The sequence below is a fragment of the Phacochoerus africanus genome, chromosome X (genome assembly GCF_016906955.1).
Source record: "Phacochoerus africanus isolate WHEZ1 chromosome X, ROS_Pafr_v1, whole genome shotgun sequence".
Lineage (NCBI taxonomy): Eukaryota > Metazoa > Chordata > Mammalia > Artiodactyla > Suidae > Phacochoerus > Phacochoerus africanus.
In genome coordinates, this window is record NC_062560.1 from 127,577,554 (window position 1) to 127,601,765 (window position 24,212).

At 38.0% G+C, this 24,212-nt stretch overlaps 1 protein-coding gene and 1 non-coding gene across 2 annotated transcripts in view; both read right to left on the minus strand.

Moving 5' to 3' along the window:
• GABRA3 (gamma-aminobutyric acid type A receptor subunit alpha3) overlaps positions 1-24,212 on the minus strand; it is a 218,160-nt gene that overhangs the window by 54,242 nt on the left and 139,706 nt on the right. Inside the window, exon 5 of the mRNA XM_047765626.1 lies at positions 22,897-23,117. Coding sequence (XP_047621582.1) covers positions 22,897-23,117 — 221 coding nt within the window. The remainder of the gene's footprint in view (positions 1-22,896; positions 23,118-24,212) is intronic.
• Positions 20,888-20,990, minus strand: LOC125118990 (U6 spliceosomal RNA). Its single transcript, XR_007132959.1, has one exon. It is a non-coding gene; the product is annotated as a U6 spliceosomal RNA (small nuclear RNA).

Sequence of the window (24,212 nt, forward strand, 5' to 3'; positions counted from 1 at the left end):
GAACACACACAGTAGCTGTCCAGAAAAAAAATTACAATGTTTATGGAGGACAACGACAACCTCAGAAATCAAGTCTGAAGAGCTCATGTTCTTTTAATAGAGATAATATGTGAGAGAGACTGTTCATGGATTCTTCTGTGGAAATCTGGATTAGGTATGACTTGCCATGCCCACATATTCATTCTCCTGCATTAGTCTAAATAGATTATTAGTCTAAATAATCTATTCCTAAATTTCCCTTTTGATTTCCTTCAAATTTTTGAGCTTCAACTTTCTTTGGCCTAGATAGTAGTCAGCTATGTGGAAATGGGACTCATACTGCGAAAATTCAGAATTCTTTGACACCTAACTCTGATATGCTATTTCTAGCCAAGCTGTATACCTCCTGGTTATATTGGATTCAATCCCTACCATCCTGTTGCAGTTCTAGGTAGTCAACTGGCAAGCATCTCTAATCCTGGCTAATCATTAAACCTAATAAATTTGTGACACCTCATAAATGATCAAAGCAACAGGCAGGATGACTAAAGCAAACATGCCCAGATGTTTATTAGCAAGAACCCTAGGCTGGAAGGGATAAACCAAGTATATGCTCTTTAGCAAATATTTACCTATCTCTTGTTTTCACTTTCCTTATCTAAATAGAAAGAAATTGGAACTAGATGGCAAGTGTCCTTGCAGCTCTAACTTATCCTTTGGATATTTATAAAATTCCCCATGTGTCTTGGATGAAAGCTTAATTCTCAAGTCAGCCTGTAATAGCCCTCCAATCTACCTTTTATTCTTAAGGCATAAATGGGCGGGGGGGTCGTGACTCAAAGAATCTGATTCAAGAGAAATGTCTTTCACTGAGAAACTTGCTCCTTGTGTTGGATACCTAAAAGATTTCATGAGGGTTTAATAAAGAAAATTGTGTTGTTCTTTCCACTTGCATTATATTTCCAAGATACTGCCTCTTATGAGTAATGCCAAGGGGAAATTACTTTATGTCTACCCAGCAGTCCTGGGGACATGGCAAATAAAATCACAACAAATAGATTTTCAAAGCAAGATGCGAAAGGTACTGATTTCTGATTAGGAGCAGAACTGATTTATAATAACTTTCCTATCTTCCTTCCCAACCACTTCTTGTCCATCCCACCTAAGCACAGAGCAGTGACAATGAGAAGAAAGCAAATGTTGGTGGGGGTGGGGTACTTCACAAGCCAAATTAAGCTGTGCTCTTTTCATTGGTTCCTAAACACATCCTAATGCTCTCTAAACATCTGCATCATGCTGTCTTCCCTTTTGCCCTCCTTCCACCTTGTTACAACTTCCAAGACCCTTTCAATCTTTTTCTGCAACAGAAAGCATCTTGACTATAGTCAGGCTAAGATACTCATCACCACAATCTATGCCATAGACATATCCATCTCCTTCAAAAGTTTCCTTCCACCCTCTCTTATTAGCATTGTTATTAAATTCTTGTTATTTTGTGGAACAAAAACACTTAATGTAAAATCTTCCCACTTAGCAAATTTTAAGTGTTCAATACAGTATTGTTAATTGGCCTGAATAGACATTATTTCAGAGACATAAAAATTGCCACATGAATGAAGAGGTGCATCACTATCATCAGGGAAATGCATATCAAAACAACGAGATATCCCCTATCTATTAGAATGGCTAGTATCAAAAAAGATAAGAGATAACAATTGTGGGTGAGGATGTGGAGAAAAGGCACCCTTGTGCACTGTTGGTGGGCATGTAAATTGGCACAGCTACTATGGAAAATAGCACAAAGGCGCCTCAAAAATTAAAAGTAGAACTACCATAGTATCCAGCAATCCCACTTCTGGGTATCTATCTGAAGGAAGTAAAATCGGGATCTCAGAGATGTCTGCACTCTCATGTTTATTGCAAAATTAATCACAAAAGCCAAGACATGGAAGCAACCTAGGTGTCCATTGACAGATGAATGGATAAAAAAAGTATGTATGTACAATGGAATATTATCCAGCCTTAAAAAGAAGGAAATCCTGCTATTTGTGACATTAATGAACTCAGAGGACATTATGCTATGTGAAATAGGCCAGAGAAAAAAACTACTGTATGCTATCATGTTGAGTCAGAGAAGAGAATGGTAGTTGACAGGAGCTGGGATGGGTAGAGTTATTAGTGAAAGGGTATCAAGTTTCAGTTAGAGATCTATTGTACAGTAAGTAGACTTCAGGTGGCTTTTCAAAAGAGGTTAGAGACCTCTCAAAATATGACAGTCAGATCATAGATCCTCAGTCCCAGCCAGATTTTGACCTGTTTTGATTCCTATACAAAGAACAGTCAGGAACTAAAAGGCAGCACAGGAAATCTTCTTTGAGTTTGAGGATGAACAATAAGGATGGGAATATAGATAGGAAAGAGGCCCTCAGGTACTGTCCTCATTACACTGTTCACTGAGTTTTGTAGAAACCTGGCTCCTCTATCTCCTCATCCTTGGCTTCTCAACAGTTGGTTTTTATTCCATTACAGTAACAGAGTTTTATTACTTTCATAGCCTCCTAACTTGTTTCCCTATATTCACCCTTGCCCTTAGAGTATATTCTCCACAAAATAGCCATCCAGTATTTCCCCACGTTATATAGAGTGAAAGCCAAATTCTTTGCCATAGCTTTACAAGGTCTTACATTATTTTGTCTTCTGTTCCTCTCTGGCTTATCTCCTATTATGCCCTCCCTTGCCCATTCTGCACCAGCCACATTGGCTTCCTTGCTGCTCTTCTGACATGCTGGTCTCTCTTACATCATAGCCTTTGCACTTGGTATGTTCTCATACCTCTTTCAAGTCTTTGTTTCATTATTATCTTCTAAATAAGGCCCACCTTGACCTCCCTCAGCTTACTATCCACACTATGGTCAGTAAACCTTACCATGCTCTTTTTTTTTCCCAGAGTACAAACATAAAACATGACATATAATTTATTTTTTCTATTTATCATCATTTTTTTCTGCTTACTATAAAGCTATGAATTTTTGTCTTGGTTTCTCTTTGATGTGTGTCAATACATATCCACTGAATGAATTAACTAAGGAATGATTTCTCTTTCCTAAGAGCATGTACTTCTATGGGGATCTTGCAGAGAAAGATATAAATTAGGCAATACAGCATTCAGATATTCCCAGGATTCCAGGCAAATAGCATCTTAATATGATTACTTCATAGCACAATATCTCAACCTATCCTCTTCAATGATCCCATAGCCTCTTTCCTAGAATTTCAGAGCTTAAATAGCCTTACAGAAAGCATCCTGCTTTATCCCTTCATATATTTTATATATGATGAAGCAGAAGAGAAGAACAATTTCTCAAATCACCCAACAAGAGTTGACTAATTATTGTACTCAACAAATATTTTTGATCACCTACTATATGCCAGGTATTATTCTAAACAATATAAGTATATCAGCAAACATACCAAGGTTGTTGCCCACTTAGAGCTTACATTTGAGTAGAGGAAAGACAAAAAATGAAACAAGAAAAATAAGTGAACTATATAATGTATTAAAAGGTAATATGCCTCAGGAAGAAAAATAAGATGTGATAGACACTATGGGAGAGGAATTGCAATTTTTAATAGGGTGTTCAGGGAATATTTTACTGAGTAGGTGACATTTAATCAATGACTTGAAGGTGATGAGAGTGAGCATTATGGATACCTAGAGAAAGAATATTCAAAGTAGAGGAAGTAGCAAGGAAAGACCCTGAGGTGGAAATATGCCTAATGTGTTCAAATAATAGCAGCTAGACCAATGTGCCTGCAGTTGGAGATACCAAAGGGGAAGATTAATAGATGATGAGTTCAGAGAGGAAACTATGAGGAACGGGCTAGAAGTTTTTCTAGGATACTTTGGCTTTCACTCTAAGTAAAATGTGGAGGTATTGCATGATTTTGAATAGAATGGTGACTTGATTTAATTGACATTTTAGTATTATTCTAGCAACAGTGTGCACAATTAATTGAAGGAGGAAAAGGACACAACAGGAACTCCATGTATAATCAAAATTTAAATCTTTTTCTTTTCTTCTTTTTTTTTTAAGGTCGCATCAGCAGCATATGGAAGTTCCTGGGCTAGGGGTTGAATTGGAACTGCAACTACAGGTCTATACCACAGCCACAGCAATGCTGGATCTGAGCTAGATCTATGATCTATGCCATAGCTTGTGCCAACACTGGACCCTTAACCCACTGAGTGAGGCCAGGGATCAAACCCACATCTTCACAGACACTATGTCAGGTTCCCAACCCACTGAGCCATGAGGGGAACTCCTAAATCTCTTGTTTTTCAAAAGACACCATTAAGAAAATGAAAAGACAACCATAAAGTGGGTCAATATATTTGTGAATCATACATTGATAAAAAACTTGTATCAAGAAAATAAATAATTCAGGGTTCCCATCGTGGCACAGCAGAAACGAATCCGATTAGGAACCATGAGGTTGCCAGTTCAATCCCTGGCCTCACTCAGTGGGTTAAGGATCCAGCATTGCCATGAGCTGTGGTGTAGTTTGCAGATACAGCTCAGATCTGATCTGGCTGTGTCTTATGCCAGTAGCTGTAGCTCCAGTTCGACCCCTAGCATGGGAACTTCCATATGCCATGGGTGCAGCCCTAAAAAACAAAAAATTAAAAAATAAAAAAATAAAGAAAATTAAAAAAAGAAAAATAATTCTTACAACTCAAAAATGGGAAGAAAAACAGCCCAATTTAAAAATGAGCAAAATATTTAAATATACATTTAATAAAAAGATATTCTGCTGACTAACAAGGACATAAAAGGATATTCAATCATTAGTCATTAGAGGAATACAAATTTAAACGACAATGAGACAGTGCTACATGCCTACAGGGATCTGCAGTACAGCACAGGGAACTCTACCCAATATTCTGTGATAATCTATATGGGAAAAGAATCTGAAAGAGAATGTGTGTGTGTCTATCTATAACTAAATCACTTTTTTGTACAGCAGAAATTATCACAACCCTTGTAAATCAACTATACTTCAATAAAACTTTAAAGAATTAAAAAAAAGACTGACAATAGTAAGTGTTATCAAGAATTTGAAGAAAACAGAACCTCATAAATCACTGGTGGAAAAAAATATATATAATACCAAAACACACTTTGGAAAACATTTTGGAAATTTCTTAAAAATCAAACACAAACTTCCTATAAAACTCTGCGATTTCACTCTAATTCTCCATTACTCAAGATAAATGAAAACATATGTTTGCAGAAAGACCTGTTCATAGCAGATTTATAAAAGCCAAAATGTAGAAACAACCTAAATGCCCATCAAATGATAAATGAATATAGAAAACATGGCATAGCTATACATAAAGGAATATTAGTCATCAATAAAAACGAATAAACACAACCAAGAATCTCAAACACAGTTTGCTAAGTGAAGTAGCCAGACGCAAAAGATCACATTCGTAAGATTCCATCCACATTAAGTATCTAGGAAAGGCAAATATATAGAGATGGAGTTGATAATGGGATAATGGCTGCAAATTTTTAGAGGGATTTTGAAGGTGATGGAAATGTTCTAAATCTAGATTATGGTTATGGTTGCAAAACTCTGTAAAAATTACTAAAAATCATTGATTTGTAAAATTAATTTTTTTGTCCTTTTTTGTTTTTGTTTTTAGGGCTGCACCCGCAGCATATGGAGGTTCCCAGGTTATGGGTTGAATTGGAACTGTAGCCGCCAGCCTACACCACAGCCACAGCAACTCGGGATCTGAGCTGAGTCTGTGACCTACACCACAGCTCACGGCAATTCCAGATCCTTAACCCACTGAGCAAGGCCAGGGATCCAACCCATGTTCTCATGAATACTAGTCGTGTTTGTTAACTGCTGAGCCACAACAGGAACTCCATGTATATTTAAAATGTAATAATTTTATCATATGTAAGTGATAGTTCAATAAAGCTCTTACAAAATTAAAAAAGCAAAAGAGGACTTATAGCATACTTTTCAAAAGCATGGTTTTAAAGCCAGAGAACCAGTGATTCCCAACAATATATAGTACCAATGGGTAATACTGCTTTTACCTAGCACAGAAGGTACCTGCCTCAGAATCCCAAACAAGAGATAATACAGTGATTATGTTATACCATCTCATTGAGTTAAGAATCCCTGCTATTGTATTATTTTCAAAAGACCCTAGAATGTCACGAGACATGTTTCTACAATATTTTCTTAGCCTCTTTGCTGAAAACTCCATCTTGTCCTGCTTTACTTAATCCCATCTTCCTGCTTTACTTTATCACATCTTCCTGCTTGAAAAACACCCATGGTGCTGGTAAATGACTTAAGCTTAAGAACAAAGACCTAAAGGCATAAGTTATTCATAGGGTCAGCTGAATGAGGACATAATGCATTGGTCTAGGCACGCTGGACCTGTGCAGATTGGCACGCCATTTGCACAAGCATGATATGTCCTCTAAGGAATAAGAGAAAGAGGAACCTCAAGGCCGGGTGGTTTATGAGCAGTGGTTAGCTGGATATGTATTAGCAAAGAGAACTGAGGTGCAAACCTAGGCACGCCGGGTTGCTGCAAATAGGCACGCTGCCTTCTGCAGAAGCACAGTGGTGATTCTCTAGATGCTATGCATAGATAGCTGACGCCAAGCTTCCTCAAATGCTAATGATTGTTATGTGCCTAAAGGTCAGAGTAAAAGCTTAACCTTCTACCAGCTAAGTGACTTTTAAAATAATAAAGAACTTATAAAATAATAAACAAACCCTATATCCTCCACCCATAGCCCCCTCCTCACGTGACATAATCCTAAAGAACACAATAAAAAGCAGTGTGGTTTCTTGAGGCGGTGCTCTTGGTCCCTGAGACCTTGAGTCTCCCGGTTCCCACCTTCACTTAAGATAAATGCCTCTGTGTCTTGTTTTATGTTAACTTTTTTCCTTAAGTTCCACAGCACCCATTCTTCAGCCCCATCCTGCTGAGCTGGTCTCAGCACTAGAAGACAACCTGTTTCCTTACCTTTTTAACTTCTTACATGCTTCCTACATTTCCTGCTCCATGGCCCTTTCTTCCATTATCAAAGCTGTTAATGTTGCAGCTTTGATGTTTTTTCCAAAGTTATATCTGTCTCTCACCATAGCCAAGAATTGGGCCCACTTGAATAATCCAGGATATTCTCTCCATCTGAGAATTCTTAAATAAATCACATGTGCAAAGTACCTTTACCATATGTGGTAACATACTTACAGGTTCTGAGAATTAAGACATGGACACCTTTGGGGGGCATTACTATACCTACCATATACAGCAAAATAAATGAATGAACACATAAACACAAAAAATCAAGACTACTGAAAAGCTGGGAGAAAATATTTGAAATATAAATAAGGGCTAATATACAAAGAGTTCTATAAATGAAGGGAAAATGCCAAAAACTTAACAAAAAATGGGCAGAATTCATGGACAAATAGTGCACAAATTCATTTGAAAGTTGCCTTTGAACATATGAAAAAATGTTCAAGCTCACTCATAACTAGAGAAATTCAAGTTAAGACTACACTGAGATACCATTTCTTATCTATCAAACTGAAGAAAATTTACATGTTTAAAAACTCATTCTATCAGTAAGATTGTGCATAAATACACATACATTGCTGGTGAAGATAGAAACTGGTGCAACCTTCTTGGAGGAAAATTGGCAACATTCAACAAAAATCTATGTGCATTGATCATTTGGGTGAGCATTCTCAGATTTTGGAATTTACCCTGAAAGTATACTTCCAATAGTACAAAAATACATAGGCACATAGTGATTCATTGCTTCATTGTAATTGTAAATTGTTGCATAAAATGTCTTATTCTTGGTGTCCACATATTCCATTTTTTCCTTATTTTATGGCTTGCCTTATCTTTTGGATTGGATTTTAAACTGCTAGTTAACTTTGCAATCTTTTCATGGGCAGTTTCTACACTATCGTCTACATAATAGCACTGAATAAATGTTTGCTGATTTGAGAATTATTAGGACTAAACATTTTCATTTGTTATAAAAAGTTTCATTTTGGAATAATGTAGTCATGTAACTTAAAAAAAGAATATCTGCTATTGATTTAAAGCCAGTGAGTAAATAGTTTATTTTCTAGTCCTTTGGAATTGAGACAAATGAGTGAATTGGTTATTTGGTACCCATATCTCATCTTCATTGGAAATATATAAATACATTTTCAAAATGAGCATACATATAAGAGATTATTCTTACTATGCTCTTTGCTGATTATTTTTCTATTTTGTTCAATAATTGATGCAAAAGCCAGCATTTTGCATATATTATATAGTGCTTTGCATTTTTTGGATTTTTTTTTTTTTTTTGCTATTTCTTGGGCTGCTCCCGCGGCATACGGAGGTTCCCAGGCTAGGGGTTGAATCGGAGCTGCAGCCACCGGCCTACGCCAGAGCCACAGCAACACAGGATCCGAGCCGCGTCTGCAACCTACACCACAGCTCACGGCAACGCCAGATCCTTAACCCACTGAGCAAGGGCAGGGACCGAACCGGCAACCTCATGGTTCCTAGTCGGATTCGTTAACCACTGCGCCACCATGGGCACTCCCATTTTTTGGATTTTATTGGTACATGTATCTTGTCTCCTGATCTAGATTGAATACCACATGTAAGTAATCTCATTTTAGATGGGAATTCAACCAATGTGCTAATCTAACAACAAAAAATTCCAACTCAAAAGGCATAAAGAGGGAGTTCCTGTCATGGCTCAGAGGTTAAGGAATCCAACTAGGAACCATCAAGTTGTGGGTTTGATCCCTGGCCTCCCTCAGTGGGTTAGGGATCCAGTGTTGCCGTGTGGGTGGCAGATGCAGCTCAGATCTGACATTGCTGTGGCTCTGGCGTAGGCCAGTGGCTACAGCTCTAATCAGACCCCTAGCCTGGGAACCTCCATATGCAACGGGTATGGCCCTAGAAAAGACAAAAAGACAAAAAAAAAAGATAAAGAATATGTGGTACATATATACACAATGGAATATTACTCATCCACTAAAGGAAAGAAATAATGGCATTTGCAGCAACATGGATAGACCTAGAAATTATGCTAAGTAAGGTTAGTCAGACAGTAGATGAGACACCAACATCACATGCTATCACTTACAGGTTGAATCTAAAAAAAGGACACAATGAACTTCTTTGCAGAACAGATACTGACTCACAGACTTTGAAAAGCTTGTTGGGGGTTTGGAGGATGGGCTGGGGGTTTGGGATGGAAGTGCTATAAAATTAGGTTGTGATAATTGTTGTACATCTATAAGTATAATAAAATTCATTGAGTTAAAAAAAAGCTATTACATCCATGTCCTCAATTCACATTTGCTTTTGGCTCAGGGAAAGTGATCCTTCTGGAGAATGAAGTTCTGGTCCTAATATGGGATAAAACTCTCACTATACTGAAACATTTTCCCATTTTTTTTCTTCTACTATGTAATATCTTAAACACATTCCTTACTCAGAATGTCATAGATCTATATACATATCATTTGTATACCTTAAAATATGCATGCTATACATCAATTAGGGTTTTCAAAATCATAAAATATAAGTAAAAATGAATCACCTAATTGTTAACAACTGCCCTATAGAAAAACATTAAACTATTTCTGGATTTTTGCATATAGAATACAAATTTTTTAAAGTGGATGAATAAAAGAGGAAAAAACTCTAGAGGAAAAAAAAAAGATTCCTGAACTAACTGGAGTCCTAAAGTTTAAAGATATAAATTTTATTAAGGATATGCGCTCATTGCTGAGTGAGACTATCAACACCTCGAGAGTAACGTAGGAAGGAGTAACGTAAATATAGTAGGAGATAAGGGTCTTTGGAATTCAACATGAGCACCTCTGTATGTCACCTAGGTCTTTTAGAAGTGGAACAGTCTGTTCTGCATTGTAAGGAAAGTTCTCCTGAAGAGCCAAAATAATCCTGAGAAAGAAGAACAGAGCTGGAGGTATCATAGTCCCTGACTTTATACTACAAATATACAGTAGTCGAAACAGTAGGTTATCTTGTATGTTAAACAAAAACATATACATTAATCAATGGAACAAAATAGAGAGCCCAAAAATATACCTACACACCTATAGTCAATTAATCTCCAACAAAGGAGGCAAGAATATACAGTGGAGAAAAGACAGTCTCTTCAATAACTGGTGCTGGGAAAACTGGACAGCTACATGTAATAGAATGAAATTAGAACATTTTCTCAAAAAATATATAAAACTAAACTCAAAATGGATTAAAAACCTAAATGTAAGACCTGAAACCATAACACTCTTAGAAGAAAAGTTAGGCAGAACACTTCTTGATATAAATTATAGCTTTATATATTTTTTTGGATCTGTCTCCTAAAGCAAAGGAAATAAAAGCAAAAATAAACAAATGGGACCTAATTAAAGTTTTTGCACAACAAAGGATATCATCAACAAAATAAAAAGACAATGTACTGAATGAGAGAAAATATTTGCAAATGATATGACCAATAAGGGGTTTATATCTAAAATATATAATCAGCTCTTATAACTTAGTATCAAAAACAAATAACCTGATTAAAAAGTAAGCAGGATACCTGAATAGACATTTTTCCAAAGAAGAAATACATGGCCAATGGGTTATGAAAAGATGCTCAACATCATTAATCATCAGAGAAGCACAAAGTAAAACCACAATGAGATATCACCTTATAGCTATTACAACGGCTATCATCAAAAAGACCACACACAAAAAAAAAAACACTAGCAAGGATAAGGAAATTTTATACTCCATTGGTGGGAATGTAAATTGGTACAGCCACTATGGAAAATAGTATAGAGGTTTCTCAAAAAAACTAAAAACAGAACTATCATATGATCCAGCATTTCCATTCCTGGATATTTACCAGAAAAAAAAATTAACTCAAAAAAATACCACAAAGTTTATAGTAGCCTTGTTTACAATTGCTACAAAATGGAAGCAACCTAAGTGTTCCTCAACAGATGAATGGATTAAGAAGATATGGTATACATATACAATGAAATACTACTCAGCCATAAAAAAGAATGAAATTTGGCTATCTTCAATAACATGGATGGGCTTAGAGGGCATTATGCTAAGCGAAATAAGTCAGATAAAGAAAGGCAAATACTGTATATTATCACTTATATATGGAATCTAAAAAATAAAACTAGTTAATATAACAAAAAAGATAAAAGACACAACAGGTATAGAGAATAAACTAGCAGTTACTAGTGGGGAGAAGGAAGGGGAAGGGAAAATGTAGAAGTCATGCATTAAGAATTAAAAACTATTAGGTATAAAGCTACAAGAATATATTGCACATCACAGGGAATATAGTTAACATTTTATAATAACTGTAAACGGAGTATAAAATGTAAAAACTTGTGAATCAATTGTTGTACACCTGAAACTTACATAATATTTTACATCAATTAAACTTCCTTTTAAATAAAAAAGAAAAAAAATAAAGAAAGAAAGAAAACAATTCTTCAGGAGTGCCAGATAGGCTATTTCTATTATCATGGAATAAAAGGCTGGGCTTTATGATGAAAAAGACAAGACAGCAAAATCATTAATAGCCATTATCAGTATAAGATGAGTCACCTGAAATATATCAGCACCAAACACCCAAACCAAGCAGTACATTAGTCATAAGAATCCCAGCTTTCTGCAAGTTCCCTGCTAAATCCTTGAGCTATAGGCAAAAGGTTTCATTCAGTACATTGGAAGCCCTCGGGCTTCCTAATTGGAAGATCACCACTTTACCACTGAATTTAGCACTTGCCATCAGGGTAGAGACCAGAAGTGAGGCACTCTCTGCTCTGGGAAAACTGGAAGAACAGGTCTTCAGATAGATATTTTTAGGAGAAGATTTTATGAGCCCAATTCTTGCATCTCCTCATATCTAGAAAAGAAAAAACTAAAATCCTTCAATGATGACATGTCTGTGACTAGCAGTCACCTTCATGAGACTAGCGGCAAACCTCTGTGAAATGTGTGCATGGCTGCATGCACCTCCCCTTTCCTCTTTGGGGAAAAATGTGTCACGGTCATCTGTGAGAACACCCACTCCCAAGGGTGGGCCTGTGAGCCCTGAGGGAACTCAGGAAAGAAACATACTCTGGCCCACAGTTGAGATGCATATCAAAGGAGTGATTCCAGGAAACCCAGACCTTTAGTCTTCACATAGAAACTGGTTTTCTGTAAATCTTCTTCTGTAAATCTGGTTATCTGCATATCTTTTGTTCCTACTATCTCCCCTTTCTTAAAAATCCTAGCTTCCCCCCTGGCCTCCTCTGAGTGATTTCTCAGGGGTACTTGAGATGCTGTCTCCCAGGCTTAAGTCCTAATTTCACCCCAAATAAAACTTAACTCTCAACTTTCAGGTTGTATTTTTTTAGTCAACATAATGGAGCACATCTAAGTTTTAACAATTACCTAAAATGTGTTGTTCCATCCTAGTTTTTTTGATGTTCGCACTTTCCCTCCACTCCCCAGCCATTTGTAAATACTTGTGATTTCACCAAATAAAGCCTCCATGTTTTTGTGTCTTTGTACAAATTTTGTTGGACTCTTTTTTGTCTTTCCAGGAATGCATTTTCCTCTTTACATGTGCAACAAATTTCCCTCAAGTCCTTCACTTATTCTTTGTCATATAAAAGCTTCCTGCCTTCCACCTCATTGTTGAGGTTCCACCTCATGATGTGAAATTGTTTGTATCACCTTTTTTGTTAATTATTTTTTAATAGCACATAGGATTATCAGTCTCTTTATGTACAGGTCTTCTGTACAGGACTGTGAGCAACTTGAGAGAAGTGTCTCTACATATTATTCATAGTATGGCTGTTGGCATAGAACATAAATGCTTTTTGATTTAATAAATCTGCATATAGACAGAAGAAGTATTGTCAGTCTCATTTCCCAGATGAAGAAATTGAGGCCCAGGGGGCAGAAACGTCTTGTCTATGATTACACTGCTGATCTTGACCAGAATTAAGACTCACATTTAGAACTCCTAATTCCTACTCTATGTAAAGTTCATTTCACCACAACATATAGTCTTCACTCTGTCTAGAAGCATAGAAGCTGAGCAGGAACCCTGTGGGGCCTTCCCAAGTACAAATCCTTTTAGGGTCCCCAGTTTTTTATTTATGAAATAGTCTTTACTCAGCCTCCAGACCTTCACTGCGTTCCAAAGGGCAGATTCAAAGAACTACTTATCAAGGAAGGGCAGGAATATAGAAACAAAGGAGGAACAGTCAAGAAACAATAGGCAGCCTGGGGCAAGGTTCTCATTCCTCATCAAGAAATATGCATAACAATATATTTGAGCCCTGCTGCAGAACTAAGGCCCCCACTGAGGTGGAAGATGGTAACTTCAGGCAGAGCACAAGATTCCTGGAGCCCCACCCTGTTACCTCACCACCAACCAATCAGAAGAAAGCCACACACCCTACAGCCCTCACCCCAAATTTTGCCTATGAAAACTTTTCCTCACAAACCACTAGGGAGTTTGGGTTTTTTGAGCATAAGCCAACCATTCTCCTTGCTTGGCCCTGCAATAAACCTTTCTCTGCTCCAAACTCCAACGTTTCAGTTTGTTTGGGCGAACTGTGTGTCAGACATATTCAATAACAGTAGCATCTAAAATAGTTGGGTTCAAACACAAATAAAAAAGTAAATAAATAAAAAATAAAAATAAAATAGTTGGGTTCTTCAGAACTAAAGGGATCCTTCTGGTGATCTGAAAATTCCCCTTGTATAAGAGTGATCTTTTTAACAGACTCAATCTGCTTGAAGTTCAGCTTCTTACCTTTGAGAATAAATGGCATTCTTGTTATTTCAAGGCCCTGATTTTCTCTTAGAGCTGGCAAAAATGAAACAAATCTGAGAAAACCTCTTTGGAATACATTCTTTCTCCCCTCCCTCCAACTCAAACACTACTTCCTGTGTGATACCTTCCCACATTTGGGCTCATGGCTCCAAGTTTTAATGAAGCCTATAATTTTTAGCTTACAGTACTTCATTGTTGGCTTTTTGTGAAACTTCCATTATGCCTTATGGTATAGTAAATTATGTGTCCTATCTTTCCTGCTAAGATGTGGGCTCTTGGAAGCTAGGGGTTGATATTACCACACAGAATGCACAGCATAAGTTGTGATTGACTGAGGACTTGTACTACTACATGCTTTTCACCTCACTGGAAGCTTTCTCAGAGTCCAAAATGAGCCACTCTATCTCTTCTATGCTCTTATTTCTGTTCATTAGAGACACACTAAGTGTGGTTCTGTGAGTCAGTTGCTAGCTTAATGAATAAGGAACTACAGGTGGAATCCCCTAGAGCAAAAGCCATTACAAAAAAGGACGGTGTGAAACAAAGCTATCAATGCTTGGTTGATTTGATTATATTAAGTCGGTACAAACGTGCCTCAAATGCCTTCCCTGGTTTCTGGCCATTTCAGAGGCAGTCTCTATAATGAAGACTCAAATACAAGCTATTTGCATCTAAAGCAAGAAGAGAGGAGCTTTTCTATTAACAATTGCATGTGTGTTTGTGAGCAAAGTCCAGGTATCATGCACAATTCATGTTTCAAGTAATTTGTCTTTGGAACATCGTATGAACTGAAATTAGGCACTTGTCATCAGCCTCTACATGGAGTAAAACATGAGCCACTGCAGCCACGGACCCACAGCACCCCCTGAGTGGAGCTCAGGGTGGAGACCAGGAGTGAGGCACTTTGTGCTCTGGGAAAACCAGAAGAGCAGGTCTTCAGATGGATATTTTTAGGAGATTTTATGAGCCCACTTCTTTCATCTCCTCATATCTAGAAAAACACAAAAACCCTTCGTGGTGATGTCTGCTCCTCATGGCTAGTAATAACCTTCACGACACCAGCAGCAAACTGTAAAATGTGTGCATGGCTTCCTGCATCTCCCCCTCACCTTTATCACTTACATCTTAATATTTCCCCTTTCCTCTTTGGGGCGAAAACAAAAGTTGTCATGGTCATCTGTGAATGCAGACACTGCCAAGGGTGGGCCAGTGAGCTCTGAGGGAACTCGGGAAAGAAACAAAGAATACTGGAATTCCTGTCATGGCACAGTGGAAACAAATCTGACTAGGAACCATGAGGTTTCAGGTTTGATCCCTGGCCTCCCTCAGTGGGTTAAGGATCTGGCGTTGCCGTGAGCTGTGGTGTAGGTCCGCAGACAAGGCTCAGATCCCGCACTGCTATGGCTGTGTCATAGGCAGGTGGCTACAGCTCCAATTGGACCCCTAGCCTGGGAACCTCCATATGCCACAGGTGCGGCCCTAAAAAGACAAAAAGATAAAAGATAAAAAAAAGAGAAAGAAACAAAGAATACTGGCTCACAGCTGAGGTACATATGGAAGGAGTAATTCCAGTAAGCCCATAGAAACGGGTTATTTGTAAATCTTTTGTTCCTACAACTTTCCATTTGTTGCAAAACTCATATATCGTAGCTTCCCCTCTCACCTCCTCGGAGTGGTTTCTCGGGGCCACCTGAGATGCTGTCTCCCAGGCTTAAGTCTTAATTTTGCCCCCAAATAAAATTTAACTCTCAACTTTCAGGTTGTGCAAATTTTTTAAGTCAACAATCCCAAGTACCTGAGCAAAACTGACCCAGTCATATAATTAAAAAACAAAAAGAGGAATGCAGGTCTGAATATGACAATAAGCCTCTCTTAATTGGTCAAAAAACACTACTTTCTTCGTGATGGTGCAACATGGAGATAACATTTTCTTTAATTTTCAGCTAAACATAGGACACGATTAGTGTGTGGCCTAATATACAGAAGACACTTTATGCAACTTATTTAATTTCACAAAATTCCATTGTATCAAAATTCTGGGTTACAAAGCTGCATTTCCAACTGCAGCTTGTCATGTCCACCTCAAGCTCATTTTGCTAAAACTGATGTCCCCTACTCTCCCTTCTTAGTGGAAGTGGTGGGATGTAGTTGGGTAAAACAGTTTGCTTTAACATAAGAGTGACTTGGGATTCTGTACAAGCTCTGTCACTTATTAATGGTGTGGTGTGACTTTGGTTCTACTGAAACTTTAGTTCAGTTCAATGATTATGTAAGTGGGGATATTAAGAGAGTACACATGTGCCAGAACATATGTCAAGCAATTCAGATGGCTTATCACATTTACTCCCTGTATAGACAAAGAATGATGCCTGCTTGCCAAGCCATCAGCCACTGCAGCCACCCCCTGTTGGTGTGCCCTGAGGAGAATTCAGGATGGAGAAAAACAGGATACTGGCCCTAGATAGTTATGAGACAGATCAAATCTGCTGTGTTTGAACATTTTTGGGTTCAGCAACTTGTGTTAACTCAAACGATCTGATCATGTTGTTCACTTTTAAAAAAATACCATATGATATCACTTATAACTGGAATCTAATATCCAGCACAAATGAACATCTCCTTAGAAAAGAAAATCATGGACTTGGAGAAGAGACTTGTGGCTGCCTGATGGGAGGGGGAGGGAGTGGGAGGGATCGGGAGCTTGGGCTTATCAGACACAACTTAGAATAGATGTACAAGGAGATCCTGCTGAATAGCATTGAGAACTTTGTCTAGATACTCATGTTGCAACAGAAGAAAGGGTGGGGGGAAAAATGTAATTGTAATGTATACATGTAAGGATAACCTGACCCCCTTGCTGTACAGTGGGAAAATTAAAAAAAAAATCAATAATGCTTTCTGTAACTACAGGATTAATATATTCTGTATCGCTTCCAGACTATTATCCCTCATCAGTCATGCAGAAATATTTCCAAATAGGTCTGCTATCTGGCTATATTTTCCACTATCCCTCTTTATCACTGCCATTTTTCAAATGTTTATTTACTCCTCTACATTATCCTAGGGGACTTAGTTACAGGAAGTACTCATACAACAGCCTTAACCCCACCTATTTCCAATCAGGCACCAAATACCATCTGATAGGTTCCCAGGAGGATGTAGAACGACTCCCCAACCCGCCAAATGTGGCTGTTCACCTTGGAGACCTGCTGAGGACAGACACCCTCTCCCAGAATGTGGATGCTCAAGTTGGGCAGCTTCTTAAGAAACAATGGCCTGTGGAAAAAAACTGCCTGCATAGATTAAACTCCTACAAGGATTAACTTCCTTCTGTCATGGGACTCAAACTCTTACTCCTCCCTTGACCTTCCCCTCCTCCTTCTTCATTGTTCTTGCCACAAGTTTCCACCATGAACTCCATCCAGCCACAGATTCCCACCACAGATCCTTTATAATCCTAGCATCTCCTCACAGTCAGGGCGGGCACCATCTTGAGCTCAGGCCGTGCCCCTCTGATGCCTTAATAAATCTCTCTTGCTTTACCAACTTGGCCTTGCACGTTCCTTGCTTGGCAAATATAATACTATTAACACTATCTTTTGAACATATAGAATAACCATATCCTTTTTAGAAACCTTACTTAGTGGAAAAAGCAGCAGCTTAAACTCAAACAGATCTGCGTTTACCTAATTACTGCATCATCTTGGGCAATCATTTTTATTTTTTAAACTTCACTTTTTTACATCAGCTCAATAGGGATCATAATATCTATACTGAATAGATTTGTGAAGATAAGAGATATTTTACATGGCGTCTGGTACATGGTAGGGTAGGTGTTCGATACATATCATAGGGATAGAATAGGATAGTTACACAGGTAGTTGTTGAAGTCCCAGTAGGGGACCATAGATATAGAGGGAAACCTAGGGAGATTTGGGAGACCACTGTTAAGTTAATGATCCCTCAAGAAAGCAATCACAATGTCATGGAATGAAGCAGGCTTGCCTAACTATAAAACCATAAAAACAGTCCTAGTTTGACCTCATAGGGTCAAACACTCTCTTAACCAATATGAACGAGAAGCTAGTGATATATGCCTGCCGTCTACTCAAAAAATGAGGAAGAAGGTGGTCTTTTCCCCCTCCCCCACTTTCCTTGGGATTATAAAAATGTAGCCAACCTAATCCTGGGGCAGACTGTTAGGGGCTACATGGGGGCTCATTGTTAAAATGGCTCATTGTGCTGACCTCACAAATAAAATATGAAGTCACAGTGACCCACAAGACTGACCACCTTGCTCAAGTGACATTCTGTTTTCGACACTGGTGCCTACTTTCCCAGGACTACAAGACCACACCTCTGGCTTTCTTAAGACTATGTGTACACCAGAGTCCAGCTGCAGACTAAAGATAAACTAATCCCCCTTTAGGGGATCCAATTTTCCATCCACAGGGTATAAAAAGGACCCGCCAGAAAGGCAGGGGGCTGGCTCTTCTCAAGGGTCAGTCACCCCCTCATTTCCCTTTAATAAATTTCCTTCTCTTTGTCTGAACACCCGGCTCATTCTTTTTTTTTCCACACTCACCTTATACAGACCCTCCTCGCCTGCCCACCTGCATCTCTCATAAGCATCTTATCTTAACAAATCTATTTCTTGCATATCATTTTGCCTCTTGCTGAATTCTTTCTGCGCTGAGACACAAAGAACCTGAGCCTCAATAAGTCCAGACACCAGGTAAGTGATTCTAATTTAAAAAAAAAAAGGTGGGTTCAAGTCCCAATCTGGGTTTAGGCTAGGTTCAAATCAAAGGTGTTTTGGTTTCAATAGTAGTTGTTACTAATATCATTAGAATTTTATAGCTCATATCGCTAGGCACCTCACCTTCATCTTGCCTTCCTCCAATCTACCTTCCACACTGTTGGAGAGTAATCTATCTAAAATGCAAATCTGTTGGTATCATTCTCTTTTGAAAAAAGTATTCCATGGATCCCTAGCATTTTTATGTCAATAGAGATCATAAGCATGCTTCTCAACAGGCCATTTCCATGCACTTTTCTCTGTGGTCCTGCAACCGAGTTGGACCCTGTGGTGTCCTCCAGGGTATGAAAGGCACTGCCTGGACCCTGTTTCTTGTTTGTAGAAAGGCTTTAGACTCCTAGATCTTCCCTGAGTTCCAAAGGGCAGAGTCAAAGAAATTTCTAATCAGGGAAGTGAGGGAATGCAGAAACAAAGGAGAAGCAGCTAAGAAATAATAGTACAGCCTTGGGGCAGGGTCCTGATTACTCCTCAAGGAATATACCTGACAGTATCTTTGAGTTCTGCAGGAACTAAGACCTCCACCAGGTGGAGGATGGCAGCTTTAAGCTGAAAACAAAATTCCTGAGGCACTGCCCTATTACCTCACCACCAGCCAATCAGAAGACAGTCACAAACTCCATTCCTCTCCCCAAATTTTGCCCATAACAGCTTCTCCCTGAAAACCATTAGGGAGGTTTTTTGTTGTTGTTGTTTGTTTTGCTTTGTTTTGTTTTTTGAGTATGGGCCACCCATTCTCCTTGTATACCCTGCAATAAACCTTTTTCTGCTCCAAACTCCAACACTTCAGTTTGTGTGGCCTCACTGTATGTTGGGCACATGAATTAGCATTTCATGACAGTCCATTCACACTGAACTTCTTTTAGCTTCTTTAATGTATCATTATTACCTCCCCTGCCCATTCCTCTGGGCTTTGTATCTGCTGTACTCTCTCTCTCTGGCATTTCTTCCCTATCTTTAATTTACTTCGACACATCTTTTAAGTTTCAGTTTAAAAGTGATTTCCTCTGGAATTAATTGTGGATATTCCCCATAGACTCACTTCATTGTCCCTGCTAGATGTTTCTATAACACTGTGTGCTTTCCTGATCCTAGCACTTATGCTATGTTTTCATCATGGTTTAATTGTTTTCCCCACTAGAATATAGTTATATGACAGAAGTGACTACATCTATTTTTGCCTACCATTTTATCTCTAGTGCACTGAATACTGTTATTGTCTCAATAATCCCTCAAGAAATATTTTTGGAAGAATAAAAAATGAAAGTTCTAACAAGAGACATGAATTTTCGGAGTTCCCGTCGTGGCTCAGTGGTTAACGAATCCGACTAGGAACCATGAGGTTGCGGGTTCGATCCCTGGCCTCGCTCAGTGGGTTAAGGATCCAGCATTGCCATGAACTGTGGTGTAGGTTGCAGACGCGGCTTGGATCCTGCGTTGCTGTGGCTCTGGTGTAGGCTGGCGGCTACAGCTCCGATTCGACCCCTAGCCTGGGAACCCCCATATGCTGCAGGTGCGGCCCTAAAAAGACAAAAGACAAAAAAGAGAGAGAGAGACATGAATTTTCTGATGCATGTTATCAATTCATTAATACCTGCCTTTGTGTATGCTGTTTTCTTTGCCTGGAATACCCTTCTATACCTCACTCTGTCACTCATCTTTTTAATAGTTAACTATATTTTCCTTAAGATTGAAGATACAGGATAACCACTGTCCCCTTTTTACATGAATTTAGATGCTTTTTGCCCTACAATTCCATCACATTTTGCACCTCCTTCTATTTAAGGGCTTTTATATTATTGTGCAGCCATCTGTGCATATGTCTTCTTTAACCACTAGACTATAAGGTCACTAAGAGCATGAGCTGTGTCTTATTTATCTCTGTAGCTCAGTACATATCCCAAAACCTTAAATGCAATAACACTCATAAATATGTTGAATGAATGATTCAAGGGAATGAGATAAAATCTAACTAAATTTAATAAGTACCTTTTCCTCCTACTCAAATAATCAGTGGAACTTTTTAAATGTATTATATACTATGCAATATTTATATATGGTAAGTATAAAGAACATAAAAATGAATATACCTATATCTTCATTAATAAATAAGATGTTTTAACCAGAAATGAAGATCCATATATATCCTATGTATATCTGAAAAAGTGGAAAATACTTCACAAAAGTGTATATCATCTTGAGCTGGACTCTGTTAATCTTTTCTGTATTGTTCCAATTTTAGAATGTAGGTTGCTGAAACAAACAGCAGGTAATGAGCTCTAGCCTGCATTTTTATGGTTGTCCTGAGGTCCCAAGATAAAGCAACGGAAGGCTTTATTATAATAAACTGCCCTAGTTACATAGCCATGCAATCCTTGGTCAGATTTTTCTAAGTTGTCCTTCTATATTTTTCCCATGGAATCCAGATGTGATTTTTGAGGGTCAAAACAACATTAGGAATGCTATAGAATTACACTTCCTGAAAAATTCCAAGTGTCCTTTAGATCTTATCCAATTTGTGCTTTTCGTGTGTTTGCAAGACAGGCAACAGCTACCTCATTATCAAAATGAGAAAGCAGATAATTTTGTCTTGCAAATGGTCACTAGATGAAAATGCATGGTGATAAATAGACTCAAGCTTTCATTTTAAGTTTTGAACCTAGGTCTTCCTCTGGACCTACCTTCCTGGGTCCAAGGTAAAGCATCTACTTATAAGAGCTTTCTACCAAGAGCTTCATCATGCTCTGAACTTCTGTAACTTCTCTGTTCTGTGCTTCACAATAAATACAAGGGCATTCTGTATAGATGCCTATCTTATCAAAACTTCACCTTCTTGTTCAATTCACACTAGAATAAAGGACCCAATGGTCATCTTCTTCCAATTTATCCAACTCTATTTTCAGGTAACTAATCTTTTGGTCTGCTTCATCTTCTATCCTTTTTAATCTGCAACCTCTTCATATTTCAACACTCCCATCCTCCCCTCTACTTTCTTCTCTCTTTTCTACCCCCTCCTCCAAAACTCAAACCTATCCACCATCCTCTTTTCCTTTTATTCCGTTTCTTCATTATCCTGTTCTCCTCATTTATTCTGTATTCTCTCTCCTCTATGTGTTCATTTACTTTTCTTCCCATCCCTCTTTATTCCCTCTAGCTTTTCCTCGATTTTCTTCTATTTTCTAATTGCTTTTTACCCATCTGCATCTCATCATCATAATTCCATCCCTCCAACCTCCTCATTCCATACATCCTCTATTCTGTTTATATCTACTCTACTCCATTCTTTTCACAATTGTGTACAATCGCATCTCCCTTTCCCCTTTGGTAAACATAAGTTTCTTTTCCATGTCTGTGAATCTGTTTCTGTTTTGTATATAAATTGATTTATATTATTTTTGATTCTACATATAAGTGATATTATATGATATTTGTCTTTTTCTGTCTGACTTACTTCATTTAGTATGGTATTTTCTAGATCCATCCATGCTGCTACAAGTGGCAATATTTCATTCTTTTTTCTGGCTAATATTCCAGTGTGTGCGTGTGTGTGTGTGTGTGTGTGTGTGTGTGTACCACAACTCCTTAAAGCAATTGTCTGTTGATGGTCACTTGTGTTGTTTCCATGTCTTGGCTATTGTAAACAGTGCTGCCATGAACATTAGGGTGCATATATCTTTTCTAATTAAGGTTTTCTCTGGATATATGCCCAAGAGTAGGACTGCTGGATCATTTGGTAGCTCTATTTTTAATTTTTAAAGGAAACTCTATACTGGTTTCCATAGTGGCTGCATCAACTTACATTCCCACCCACAGCGTAGGAGGGCTCCCAGTCTCCACATTCTTTCTAGCATTTGTTATTTGTAGACTTTCTGATGATAGACATTTTCAGTGTGAAATGATATCCCACTGTGGTTTTGATTTTCTTTTGTCTAATAATTAGTGATATTGAGCATTTTTCATGTGCTTATTAGCCAACTCTCTATATGTATATCTATAATATATATATTTTTGAGTGTGCATACCTACAAATGTGTTAGGAATTATATGCCAATATGTGCATTTCTAATCTGTAAGCTTGACAGAATTTTCAATGGATAGCCTAAAACATGCTGCTTTCTACCTTTGGTCCTGCCCCTGGTATACTTTAGATGGAAGGTAACACTCTCTGACCTCATTGTGTAGAGGAGGGTTCCATTGTCCACCAGTCTGAGCAGCTTGTTAGGCGTGGTCATGTTGTGGGCCACTGATTTCTTGCCATTGTGGAAGAATGTGTCAGGGGTCCAGATTTTACTAGCCAGGAGATTATTCAGTGGAAGGATCTTCATGGGTCCATCAAATTTCAGTCTTTCATCATGCCATGTCTGTCGAAAAAATACATCAATTGTGTACTCCTAGGAACAAAAAGAGAGAGAACAATGTTTCAATAGAGTTCTGGTAGGGACCCACAGTTCCCTTAGAAAATATTAATTACCTTGCAGTATTTCCTCCGATGCATAGAAGCAGCATTCTATTAACAGTAGTTACCAGTAGTACAGCAAATGACTGTGATTAAGAAATATTACCATGGTAATCAATAAGTACATAGATAATATGTCTGACAAGATTTTGCTTAGGAAGGTCACTGCCAACACTGCCTGGCACATCATACAAGCTGAACACAAGAATTTGTCTTAAGAAAAAGTAAGAGCTCCTTTCTCTATGCAGTGGCATCTCTAATAGGAATAAACTCCTTACCTTGTCTCTTCTACTAAATGATCTCATATGAACATCAAAGGCCAATATAACGATAACCATAAAACTAAAACTTGAAATTTTAAAACACATTTCATTTGATTCTCAAAATAACAATATGTATAATGAGTTAATATTATCTTCAATAAATAAGGAACTCTTACACATAAATAAGAACATACACATAGAAAAATTGGTAAATGACATGAATAGAAAATAAATTAAATGGATGAAAGTTTCTAATAAACATGGAGAAAATTTTCAAAATTGCTATTCATCTAAACACAAATAAAAAGAAGAAGTATTCCAGGTTTGGGGAACAGCAGAGTAAAAAATTTGGATATACCTTTCTGTAGCTATCAATTATAAAATTTGAATATATATATATATATATATATATATAGAGAGAGAGAGAGAGAGAGAGAGGGAGAGAGGGAGGGAGTTTGAAATCAATTGGGAATGACTAAAAGTAGGCAGAAACTTGAAGAAAGTTTACTCTTGAAAGATGGCACTAGCAACAGCTTAAAAGGGTGTTTGTGGCTTTGCTTTCCTTAAAGTGCTCTCTCAAACCTAGCATTTCTGTGGCAGATATCTCAGCCTAATGGCTCAAAGTGGCCAATAATGTGGACATTTAGGAGTGGGAGTCCCAGAAGCAAGAGAGTCACAGAAGGTATGGAACTCAAATCTGAGTATATACTCTGCCCCCAAATTTTGGCTGATAACTACATACATAAGGAAAACTCTTTGTTTCTAGA